We start from the raw sequence: 13,012 nt of genomic DNA, 5'->3' as shown, positions 1-13,012 counted from the left end.
GCAACTTAATATACAATCTGGTATTAAACCAATAACAGCAGCTAGCAAACCTGTATGATCAAACACTCTTTGGTACACTGTAATGCACAGACCTGCATAAGTATTAAGTATATTCTTTATACATTACTCAAAGTGCTGCAAAGACAGTATGTAGACTTGCATCCATCTGCAGCAATAAAATTATATACCACCAATATGTAAGTACTGTGATAACTAATGTAGATATTTAAATAAGTTTTTCAAGATCATTAAGCCAAACTTTTTTGTGAGATGTAGATATATTTCTGTAGGGCCATATTCATACATAAGAAAGTGGGAGGGAAAGTGAAACAAATGTAAATTGGACACATTATTACACCATTTGTTTTATTGCAATTCACAAATTCTAAAATGATGGCATAGTTTTGCAATATTTAAGGCAATAATGTTTTATGTACAGTAGATCTCTTAATGCCACTATGTTGGGATCATATGTCCAGAACTACAAATTATCACCAAAGCTTGTTGCTTCAAGGTAAAGTTATTATTATATTTTTACACCTTATGAAGACGTTCACCATTCTAGTAAAATTAGTGATACTTTGCTAATTTTGTTTTGATATTATTTTGTACTTTTTTTCTAGTGATGTCTAGCCTTCTGGTCAATGGCTTCTAAAAATGTTCTAATGAAGGAAATATTAAGCTCTAATTTTCATATTACTTTCTGCCCAATTTTCATGGACTCGTATTAAGTAATTAACAAAAGAGGCCACCAAACCTGGAAGACTACTGAGCACCATCTGTGGTGCAGAACAGTAAAAGATTTCTAGATATCATTTTAGGGTGCCAATACAATACTTACATCAAATTGAAACTCACAATGGCACGACACAATAAATGGGTTCGTAAGTGTCATGCAGGATCAGACCCTGGGTTTATGAAGTACCAGATCCATGTACTACTTCCCTTCCTCCACAATGGTTTAGGACACAATTGGTCCTCAAAGAGAAAGGACTGTATGTGAAATATGAATCAAGGGTATGACAGTCCTTTCACAAATTTTGATAAAATTGATTGATTCTTGGGTTCTAAGCATTATCTCTCTTCATAGAAATGTGGTAGCTTGCATCTAAGACATCTTAGACCACAATCCAAGTTCAGCATTGGCTAACTCATACAAAATATCAACTGATTTTTGTTTTATTTTAAACTTACATTAGTTCAAAGGTAAATACTCCTATGAAGTGCATTATAGTCAAGATATACCGATTCAATAAAAATATTATCTTTTACAAAATTATTCAAATAGCTCAATTCCTCACATGATAAATCCAATACTATATTTTTATGCTTAGGAGATTTTTATAAGCCATCACTACATTGAATACTTTTCAATACAGTAACAGGTATTCTGACTTATTTCATGGGGGATCACCTAGTACTAAGTCAGGAGAACAATTAGGATATTTATGTCAAATTTTGCTCACCAAACACCACTTTACCAGAACTTTCAACATAAATCACAATGGCAGTTAAAAGATCTACCACATTATAATTCCTCATTAACTACACGAACATTACATGGCCCAACATATAAAAGACGTACCATAGTCATTTACAATCAGAATACTATTAATCAGCCTGGAAATCACATGCATAAAAAGTTTGACCTGGTGATAAAGAGTACAAGAAAACATTCTAGACAACAATAATATAGACACCTTCCCTATGTGACCTTGAAGCATGATAACGACGTGCTCTCAAATTTGTAGAAAACTTTCCCTACATACAATATGGGAAAAAGAATTACATCAACCAGTTTGATGAGCCTCTCAGCTTGCTAGCAGCAGCTATCTTTCTCAACTTGCTAATGTCACAAGAGCATAACATTTTATCACACACTCCTAAAAATATTTAAAAAAGGGTTCATTACCTAAGCTTTCTATATCCTACAGCACTAGGCGCTCCACACACAAAACTTTGGTCGCTTCAACTCAAGATAAAGTACCTTGATTTCATCATATATTACATACATAAATATAAAAATTTAACATGACTAAATATTTATCAATGAAGAAATCCACAAGCTATATATGCAATGTTGTCATGCCGTTTTAATGGAAATTAAAAGAAAATAACATATGTCATATGATAAGTATTCATGTATGCATATACACGTCACACAAATATATATACGCAGAAATTTAAGACTCTACAAACTGATGTAGCTAAATAGAGGATTCCGAAGAAAATAAGTCTTTCTTTTTCTGATAGTGCTGCATGCACATGTGTGCACGCACGCACTCATGCACACGCACGCACCACACACACACACACACACACACAAACTAACATGTACACACACGTGTATTTAAATCATGACACAACACAAACCTTAAAGTAAGGATTTGATTGTGCAACATATATTTAACTCAAGTCTTAGCAGATCAGTCTTGTATTACTCATTGATGCCAAGTTTTTCTCTACACTGGATCACTCTCCTTTTTGTTTCTATAGCTTTCATTTCAGTACTGCAGTTTTATCTGTGATGCAAGTTATTTCAATCACAAGAGAATTAATATACATGAAAAAGCAAGTATCTTCTCAGTTACACTGGTAACAAACTGGTCTATATGTCCAGCAACTACCTTCACTGTATCACCGAGACTGAGAAAAATGCACATTTTGTTCAAACGTAATTCTTGCTGGCACAAATATTGGAGTACATGCCATACACAACCCCATGCATCACACTTGGAAAGATATTCTTTAACAATTACATTAAAACAGGGCTATACAGCATTACTATGAATTAGTCCTAACTGTGACGACTCAGAGTGCGAGGGCTGCGACACCGAGCCATCTATAGAATCCAAGTCGAGATCATAGGAGCTGTCTAGAAGATACAACTGGCTAGTGGACACTCCTGTTGTGCCCCCTACACTTGTACTGTTTGCCATAGTGACATTTTCTCCCGGGCTGGCCTGTGGCTGATGAACTGCTGCAGGAGGTAAACCTGACCCCACAGTAGCATGAAGAGGACTGACAACAGATGTAGTACCTGCACAACTGCTATTCACTCCCTCTTTTCCTGCAATTTACATCATACCATTATACTTGTGAATTAACAATAATACGGTGACAAAAATTATTATAGTTATGAGCATTGCAAAATGTAATAAAAATGTGGCAAGGAAAATAAAAGTACACAAAACTTACAAAACATTCTACACAAATGAAAATAGGCAAACACAATATTTAATAATGCAGGAATTTAAAGTTAAGCATTTTAAGTGCATCGGCACCACCATTCCATATTAACATCAAAATCATATTAAATAAATTTAGAGAATGAGCCTAATGGTCAACCCAGCAATCCCATGTTTAGAGTTGATTCCTCCAAGAGAGAAACCAAGTGCAATGTATTAAGACAGTAGTGCTCTATACTACAGCGTGATATCTAATGACCATGCTGCAATAGTCTTAACCCACCTTTAATATCCATGACATGCTAAAAGTATTAAATTTTTAAGTTTATAATAAGTTTAGTGATTTTTCAATTTAGTCCACAAGTGAACTTCGAGAGGACTGATTGTGTAAAATTATGGGAATATGTTGATCATCAAGGTCCTCCATATTTTTTCTCAATTTTCTCCCAGTCATTTTATGGACTTTGCCACAGGGATTTCCTCTATGCACATGGCTAAAGTTGTTGTTGTTGTTGATATTGTTGCTGATGATGTTGTTGTTGACATTTAGGCCTAGTGGAGGAAATGTCACAGCCAGTGGAGAGGAGGGAGGCAGCGTGAAGGGAGAGAAGAGAGAGACGGACACAGGTTAGAGCTTCACCCCTACATCACAATGAATAATACGCTGCTCCTGGGACAACATCACTTACAACCTCATATACGTAAATCTCACATCTTATAAAATATCAGTGTAGAGTTACGTAACAGAGATCACATTTATCAATACTACAGTCTATTGCACATTTAAATTACTTTCTACACTACTACTACTAATCAGATACATGTTTTGGGTTTGTCTTTGTGGAGATTTGCAAATAATAATTAAAAATACATAATCGTCAATAACATAATTTACACATAAAAACATTCACCAATATACTTTACAATCAAACTAAATAAACAATTAATTTTTAACCGAATGATAAAATAAAAAAATGGCACTATTTCAATGACCTGTCAAGCATTAATCATATTACAATGTGAATAAATTAGACTGTACAATGCAAAATAAATCAATTGAAACAACATATTACAAAACAATACTGTACCTACTATATGGTAGAAAAAGGTGATCCTATATAAACACTCAGACCACCAGCATATTGTAGTGGTTTGTGGCAAATATACACAACCCCAAATAACATTTAATACACAAACATTCAAATATCATCATTCCGAAATGAAGTCAAGGACAGATATACCATAGAAAAAATACACTAAGAAAGCACAAATTATATTTTATCTTCTGGATATTGTGTTACTAAACAAAATTAGTGTCACTGGATTATGTTTGTCAGATGTCACATTACTTCCCTCTCACTTCGGCAAACAAAAAGCAACATTTATATATATATACAATAACATGAAGTTCAGTTATGAATTACTATTCAAATCAAATGTGTGATCCTTCATGAAGTTGAGACACGGAGGCAGTAAGCAGTTGATAACAGAAATGGATTACAGTAGAGTATTTCTAAAATTAAAAACATAAAACAAAAAACTGAATTGAATGTAATGAAACGCCATTTTCTGGGTGAGCCCCGGAGGCTCCCTGGAGCTATCAGACTGATATTAGCTGTACTGTTTTAGTCTGAGGCTTCAGTCATGTGGCATCCGTATGCCTACCGGGAACCACGAGCCAGAACCTGGTTCCTTCAGAGAGGCGAGGGGAGCAATGGCTATGAAAACTCCATTCTTTGAGAGTATATTCATGTCTGCCATCAACTGGGGTTGGGCACCCAGAAAGGTAGGCACCCCAAAAACAGAACCCTCCTGGTAAAAAAATTGCAACCTGAGATCGAACAGAGCATAGGAACTCCCCACAAGGAAAAAAAAAAGTTAATAAGCAAAATGTCATCCGTGTGGCACTCGTTTGTGCCAGCCCCACCGAGCCAGATGCCAGACCTCCAGTTCAGAGACTTACAATGGAAACAAAAAATGCTGACCAGAGGATGGGAGGGTGCCAGGGAGCCTCCAAAACTAGTCCAGAAAATGGCATTTCATTACATTCAATGCTGGTTTTCTGTGGGGAGCCCCATCAGCTCCCTGGAGCTAGCTACCCAAAGAGCAGTAAAATAGGGACTTACCCAGGAGGTGGCTGCACTGCATGACTCATGACGAGGACGAGACAACTGGCTGCAACCACCGACCCAAAGAAACAAGACCGCTGAGAGGCCTGGCACAATAACGAGATAATGGGCAGCCAGGACCCTGTTCAATCTCCAAAACCCCCGCGCCGAAATGTCAGACCAAGACATGTTCCCAAACACAGCAGCAAGAGCCACGAACTTCCGAACATCATGGGTGCGAGGGTAAACCGCAGACTGGCTAGACTTAATAATCCTGTGGATGACCCTTGAGACCCAAGCCCCTCGAACAGGTTAAGAGGGATACCGGATCAACCCACAATGCATCCCCGGACACAGAACCCGGGGCACGCAGGTAATGGCAAAATGTCACAACCGCACACAAAACATGATGCACCCCCGGCCTCACCAACCAAGCATCAATAACTCCACAGACTTCTCCAGAAGCCCGCAGTCTCATTCTTACCAAAAAGTACCAAAGAGATGGATGAAAAGAACATAAATAATGTTCCTGTTGAGAACAAGATTTCAGAGATACAGAAATAGGTTACACACATGAATATTTACATCTTCAAAGTGTGCATTTCTAGTTTTATTACTGTATAGATATTTCTCAAGTAAAATCAAGGATAAATTACATAAGTAGACCACAAAATCCCCACCATCAAATTAAGATACAGAATGTATCATGTTCCTTGTTTTTATCATGTTCATTACATTAAATGCAGCTGGAATCTCCCTCAAAAATCACAACATATTCAATAACTTAAAACTTACTAACCAAACAGTAAATTCAATACATATCAAAATTAATTTTACATTACTTTAAGACAGCTAAAAGCTTAAATATATAACATGCACATTTGTTCCATAACATGTTTATTATTTAGAAGACAAAACTGTTCCACTTAGCTAATCAGGTTAAGCTTCACTACACCACAAATTCAACTACAGTACTGTGCTTTAAATTGGTCAAGTGGCTGCATCACAGCTCTATCATTTAGCAGCTGATCACTTTACTGACCATAGAAGTTATTGCCATGTCACTGCACACAGAATAATCCATGTATTTTTTCATTACTTCTTAATTTAAATGATACAAGACAAAGAAATAAAGCCTATTGGCCATGCAATAAATGCATTGTTGAGGTGAAGGTAGAGAATAAGCTAAGGTGTAGCAGGTGTGTGGAATTAAACATTAAGTGTTGCACAGAATACATCATCTTTGCTTTACCCCCTAGATCTTGGTGGAGGGTGTTGCCTATCACTCCAACACTCAGATGAGGTAGTAGTAGGTGCCCGACTCAGAATACCATGAGGCACGGTGCTCATAGGCCGGTGCTACCCGAAAGTTCACTCCGTAACCTTATGGATACAAGCGCCCGGAAATATTAACACCAAAGTAAATGAAAACTATCAACTTAAGTGTATGACAACTTATCCTTGAAACAAAGGTTCCATTCCTTATTTTATTATCTATGTTATGCCATTACTGAATGAAAGCTTTGGCTATGAGCAATCTACAACTCTTATATTTCCCCTTAGGAAGTGGATATCAACTTTTGATTCTCAAATTATGTAAAGTGTAATTTAAAAGCAATAATATTTGACTTTATAATGTAGAATATTTTGAGAAGCAAATGTCAAGTTTTATCGATATGAAATTTGATTAAGGTAACCATGGAAGTTCAGCGAAATAAATATTTGATACAGGACTTGGATTATTTATTTTAGCAACTGACCTAACAAAAAATTATTCCAATACTATATAACATTTCTATTTCCTAGTTTGAAGGAAGGAATATCAGTACAAGGAGCTTGAGCAACAAGTAAATCAAAAGTTAACAAAACAAAAACAAAACATGGAGTTTTAGCCATTATAAAATATTTATACAAAACTGCACCAAAACCCAGCAACATCACACTTATTGACATGTGTTAGTAGTAATAATGCATGTGAATGAAAATAGTTAACAGTAACTGATGTGTTTCGACAAGAGGCTTCAGCTGTAGCAGCACAACCACTACTGACAATAGACTACTGCCTCAAACCTAGATTTTTCTCATTTGATAATTCATCATATTGTATTAATCATCATACTATAACAGTTAAGATGAATTTTTTCTTTGCTAGTGACTGCAGTGATACTACTAGGATACTGCCAAATTAACGTAAAATCAGTTTGATATTTGACAATCCAATATAGGGAGTATAAAGAACACACACACACATATACTGTGGCAGCCTTGAGAACATTAGTACATTACCCAGGACTATCACAAATGTTAAACTATGTTGACAGCTGTGAAGGAGTCTTAAAATGCCAATGAAGATGTTAGGTCACTGAATGTCCTCAAGGAGTGCCGGACCAACCGGGCTGTGGTGGGTATGTGGCCCTGCGTGCCGCTCCAAGCAACAGCCTGGTGGACCAAACTCTCACAAGTCAAGCCTGGCCTCGGGCCGGGCTTGGGAAGTAGAAGAACTCCCAGAACCCCATCAACCAGGTATCAACCAGGTAGCAATTATGAAATGATCAGAGGTTCATCTTTTTTTTTTTTAGTTACATTTTTTAATATAGCACCAGTACATTGAAAAGCCACCATGGTACTATACACCTTCATTTCATCTCAACTCAACCCAAACAGCAAAGAGTTTAATAGTATAAATTAAAGAACATGGGAATGACAGAGTCATGATCAAAAAGAAGCTTTTATGCTATACTCACAGTCTTACTTCTGAGCTGAAGGCTACTAAGTTTTAGTAGACTTAGGCAAGAATTCCTACACCCAAACACTATATAACAAAAATTAAAAGAGAATAATCAGGAAAAACCTACTCATGCTTATGAAAGCAACCATAAGAGTAAAAATGTCTAGATTATTGGCAGAATAATGGTGTCAGTGGTACTCTGATTCCCGCTTCAAGGAATTTTAACGTGATGGAGGTTTCCCCAAGTATCAATCATCCTATTATTTTTTTTCCTGCTTCTCATTGAGAAATGGAGGACAAATTCTCCACATAAGGTTAAGTTTGTGATCTGGACATCAAACGCTCCATGGATATGGTTCTCCTTCACCTGTAGCCCATTCTAGTTGCTATATGTAGTACATGGATTTAACCTATTTATTCTCCTCTTTTACATAGAGGAGTGAATGAATGACCTTTAACTCAGAAATATGCTCTGGGTGTACTGTAGATGAAAAGCTCCTTTCTGATCAAGTCACTTGGTCACTCACATGCCCTCCTGTTTGCCCCAGCTTACCTTTGGCTCTTTGGGTCAAGTCCAGATAAAATCAAGGTGTGGAGTTTCCCCCAGCACCACTGTCTGTTATATGGAACTGAAGATGTGGTGTATTAGGGTAATGACCAGGCAGCTAACTAACAATTAGCAGAGCAATACTTGGCAGTCTATTTGAAACCATGTATTGCTTGTAGAAGTATTCTGGGTTGGACTAAGTTCTCCAGTGTCTTCTTTCCCTCACTTATGGCCTAACACAGGTGTAATGTAAAGACCTTCAATGTGTGGATGATGAGGGTGTACTAACTTGGCTGTTTCTGAGGTATGTCCAAGGACATTGCCCGAAGGAAGCAACCAAGTGGGCTTTACCTTAGAAAATGAATATTTTTTCATTTCTGAGCTATCACATCTGGTTGCTCCTTAAGGTAAGAATCTATTGTGTCACAGACAAGATTCATGTCAGGAATGATGACATTTTTGGCAACACACCAAGGAGAATTATTCAAATGTCCAGAGACAAAACCATAAAGACTCAAAGCCCTCTTAAATTCTCACTAAGCTCGCCCATTTTCTCCCATGAGCAGATTTTGTCAGAAAGATTGCCAGCCTTTATGTCTGAGAACTGTGGGCAGGCATTGGTATTACTGCTTGGTAGTTGGTGGGACAGGCAGGTGAACGAGCAATAATGAAACCTTCCAAGTGAGTCCTTGGAGGTATCCGAGTCTACACACAAACAACATGTGATTACAAAGGATTTATAGTTCTGTGAAAGTTGTGCAAATTCAAGTCTGTGTAAATTGAGCTTAAAGGTACAGTAAATGGGAAAAGTAGGGTTAAGTGCCAGAAACCTTCAAAAATCCTCATTTATCTATTTACTTAGCAAAACCCTCATTTTAACAATAACATTTAATGATGCCTCCAAGTTCCAGTAACCAATTCAGCACATGATAAAGGTTAAAGTTTTAAATTTGCAATGATACATAAATATAACTAATACAGTATAACTCGAGCAGTTTGTAAAACACAAGAATGTACCATAAGTGGGAGCCAAACTTACTGCCATCAACCCGAGGATCAATACGAGTTATCATCATTGATCCCTGTTGATCAAGTGTAAAACCCTCAATAACTGAAATTCACTCACCCATTTCAAAATTTTGTTCAATAGTACATACCCGTGTAACTTATCTTTGTAACCAAATTTTGTTTCTCCTAGTTATAGCTCACCCATAATTAAACTCGTCAATTGTTTTTTAAATTATAGACCTACATGCTTAAATAGTTTATGGCAAATTAAATACAGTATTGAAGATTAGCTAGTAAATTCTAATTAGAAAAAAATTTAGCCAAATTTTGTTAATATCTGCCACATTTTGAATACTGTATATGCTTTGAAATCACTCACCCATAAAACATGTGTAAAAATATAAAATACTAAATAATAAAGAATAAATCCTTACCTAGCCTTACCTAGGCCAATATATTGCATTACTGTGCAGATAGAATGTGCTTTAATACGTTTAGTCATTTATTTAAACTACATTACATTAATTGCCATACTTTAAGTACAGTAATGTTTTGTAGATTCTACATTTACCAACAGTATTCAGACTTTGATAATGTTATAAATATTTGGAGACCTGAATTACTAAATTAATAAGGATGATGCTTTTAAATATAATAATAATAAAAATTGTTATTTATACAACACAATATACATGTACATTAGAGTATGTTACGGTAGGAGTAGGTAGGTAGGGGGCCTGGTCTAGGCCTGGGCCGTGGGGAAACACTAAGCCCCGATACCATACCAAGGTAAGATAACGGTGGTTAATAAGTGTGTCCGTAAGTTTTATATTGTATGAGCCATTAAAGACATTTTAAAACTTGGCTCTACTTATAATCATTAAATTTGTAATATTTGTAATTTAATTTTAATGTCTTAGATACACTAAAAACTGTTTTTTTTTGTCTCAAGAAAAACTGAAATACACAAGCTGTGTTTTAAATCATTTACTACTAGAATATCTAAAATTTAAGCAAAAAAAAAAAAAAAATATATATATATACCATATTTATAAATATTACCCGTTTATAAGGCCTCTGAGCACCGAATCCTACACACCATCTAATGTATTCTGTAATTATCAGATTCACTAATAATGCTTAAAATTTTATGTGTCATCGAGAAGACAGATATAAGAGTTATTATGAATCCATTACAGGGAATATAATTTATAGGAGAGTTAAGGCGTGCATATCTTAATAAGGGTTCTGTTGTCTGGAGAATTACCCCAAGTTCCCTAAAGCTTTGAAGCCCACCCAAAATGCCTCGCAAAATTATTTAAATAAAGAAGAAACATCACATTTCCTTAATAAAATGTTGGTACTGAATGCAGAATGTGAAATAACAGTCTTACTCAGGAATATACTAATTTTATAACAAAAACAGACAAAAATACATGGGAGGTGATGCCCAATCAATAGGAGCAGCAATTTCACATATCGGTGAACATATCGGTTACATATAGATATATTGGTAATGCTTAGCATTTTATATGATATCTCAAAGACAGAGATATTTAACATTATTGAGACCATATTTCAAGGAATATAGCTTATATGTGAGCAAAGATATAGCTATGCATCATTGGTGTCTGGACATTTTGAAGTTACCATAATACTAGCATCCTTCAGGCAGATGAATGTGATTGGTCAAATCTCCATCTGATGAATGGCTAAGCAATATGATAAATGATGTTACTCTCTCTTTGACTAGTCAAATGAGAAACACTAGTGACATCTATTGAAATGTAGGCAAACCAGTACAAAATTTGTAACTGCACACAACACCTTGTTGAATCTTGCATAGGATTCTACTTACAGATTCCTTAAGAACCTACATGACACAGCCATTTAAGAAGAAAAACTCATGACACTTGGTGAATCTAGGTCCTAGCCTCTGCATGATATCAAGATGTGACAATCTAGGCATCAGGGAAAAGAGTGGGCTAGTAGTCTCCTGACCTAGATCCTGTATGGGCTGGGCCATCACCTCACTTAAGAAGTAGAGGGAGCAGTTGGTTGATATGCTTATTAGCTGGTCAGTTTTGTCTGGTCTGCATTTACCAAACCATTTTTTGATGAAGGGTCAAGTATTGTTTTATCTTTCAATGCTTTGGGACAATGTGGCTCAATACTAGGTTGTCTTCTGATCTCCATCTGCTCTCCGCATCATGGAGAGATGGGAAAGTCTCTCTCACAGGTGACTTGCATGACTAGTTTGTCAGGTAGTTCTCAGTACAATAAAGTTTAGGTTAGCAATGGGTGGATGCCAAACACAAAGGAAGGGGGACTAGACAACATGAACAAAGGCAGCTTATTTAAATAGAGAGGTGGAACAAAAGAACACCAGTGGATCCTAGATACTCAATCAAGTCATTGAGCTATAAGGAAATTTTCATACACTACACGGGTGGTCAGAAAGTGGAATGCACTGCATAAAGAAGTTATTGAAACCACTTTAATATAGAAAGATGTAATTAGGGAACAAAGTACATTATAACTGGCTAGGAGGCTAGATTTCACTTCAATGTAGTCATTGACATGTGTTCATGTTAGGATTATATCTACTCCCAGAGTATTGTATAGTATAAGAAACTTAGTATAAGAAGTATAAGTATAGAAACTTATTGTTTCTTGTACTTGCCTTCCCCTTATGGTGTTGTTAAATACAGGTTTCCTATTTCTTTTGCCCATTTTCATTACTTTACGCAAATGTTCCACAATCATTTTCCGATGACTTTTTCCAGTATTTTGCATGGAATGCATGTTAGTGACACTGGTCTATAATCTAATGCTTCATGTTTGCTCCCCCTTTCTTCAATATTGCAACTACATTTGCCTTTTCCCAGATTTCCAGTTGCTCTACTATCTCTAATGAAATGTTGAATGCTGTCGTTCATGGGTAACACAAGATCCCTGCAGTTTCCGTCAGTTCCCATCAGTTCCACTAGGTGTCTTTTTACCTCTTCTACATTAACTTCAATTCTGTTTAGTGTTGTTTTTGGTCATCTGTTGTCATCTCTTCTTGGCCACCAATATGGTTCCAGTTTGTAGACCTTCTGAAACTCAACAGTTCTTTGAACACTTTGTTATTTACCAAGAGTGTTCCTTCCTGTCCATCTAGTCTGATCACAAGGTCTTGAACTGTTGTTTTGTTCTGTATAATACTGTGCAACAGCAGAGATTAGTTCTTTGGTTTTGCTACAATGTCATTTTCAAACTGCTGCTCTGCTGCCCACCTGATTTTTTTTTACTTATTTCTGACCCTTAAGTGCCTCCTATTTTCCTCTGTGCCCATGTGCCTATACTTTTCCATTATCTTTTTATCTTCTCATTTTCCTCCTTACATTGTCTGCTGAACCATTGGTTTGCTGTTCTCCTTTTCTCCTTTTGT

At 36.3% G+C, this 13,012-nt stretch overlaps 1 protein-coding gene across 2 annotated transcripts in view; it reads right to left on the bottom strand.

Annotated features, from left to right (window-relative positions):
• Positions 1-336: 336 nt before the first annotated feature.
• The window catches only part of app (Palmitoyltransferase app), a 30,112-nt gene continuing 17,436 nt past the window's right edge, over positions 337-13,012 (bottom strand). For both annotated transcript variants that reach the window (XM_045765059.2, XM_045765062.2), the window contains one exon: positions 337-3,070. In XM_045765059.2, the coding sequence (XP_045621015.1) occupies positions 2,772-3,070 (299 nt within the window). In that variant the 3' untranslated portion in view covers positions 337-2,771. The remainder of the gene's footprint in view (positions 3,071-13,012) is intronic.

The sequence above is a fragment of the Procambarus clarkii genome, chromosome 69, assembly GCF_040958095.1.
Source record: "Procambarus clarkii isolate CNS0578487 chromosome 69, FALCON_Pclarkii_2.0, whole genome shotgun sequence".
NCBI classification, from domain to species: domain Eukaryota; kingdom Metazoa; phylum Arthropoda; class Malacostraca; order Decapoda; family Cambaridae; genus Procambarus; species Procambarus clarkii.
This window is presented reverse-complemented; position numbering and strand designations above follow the sequence as displayed.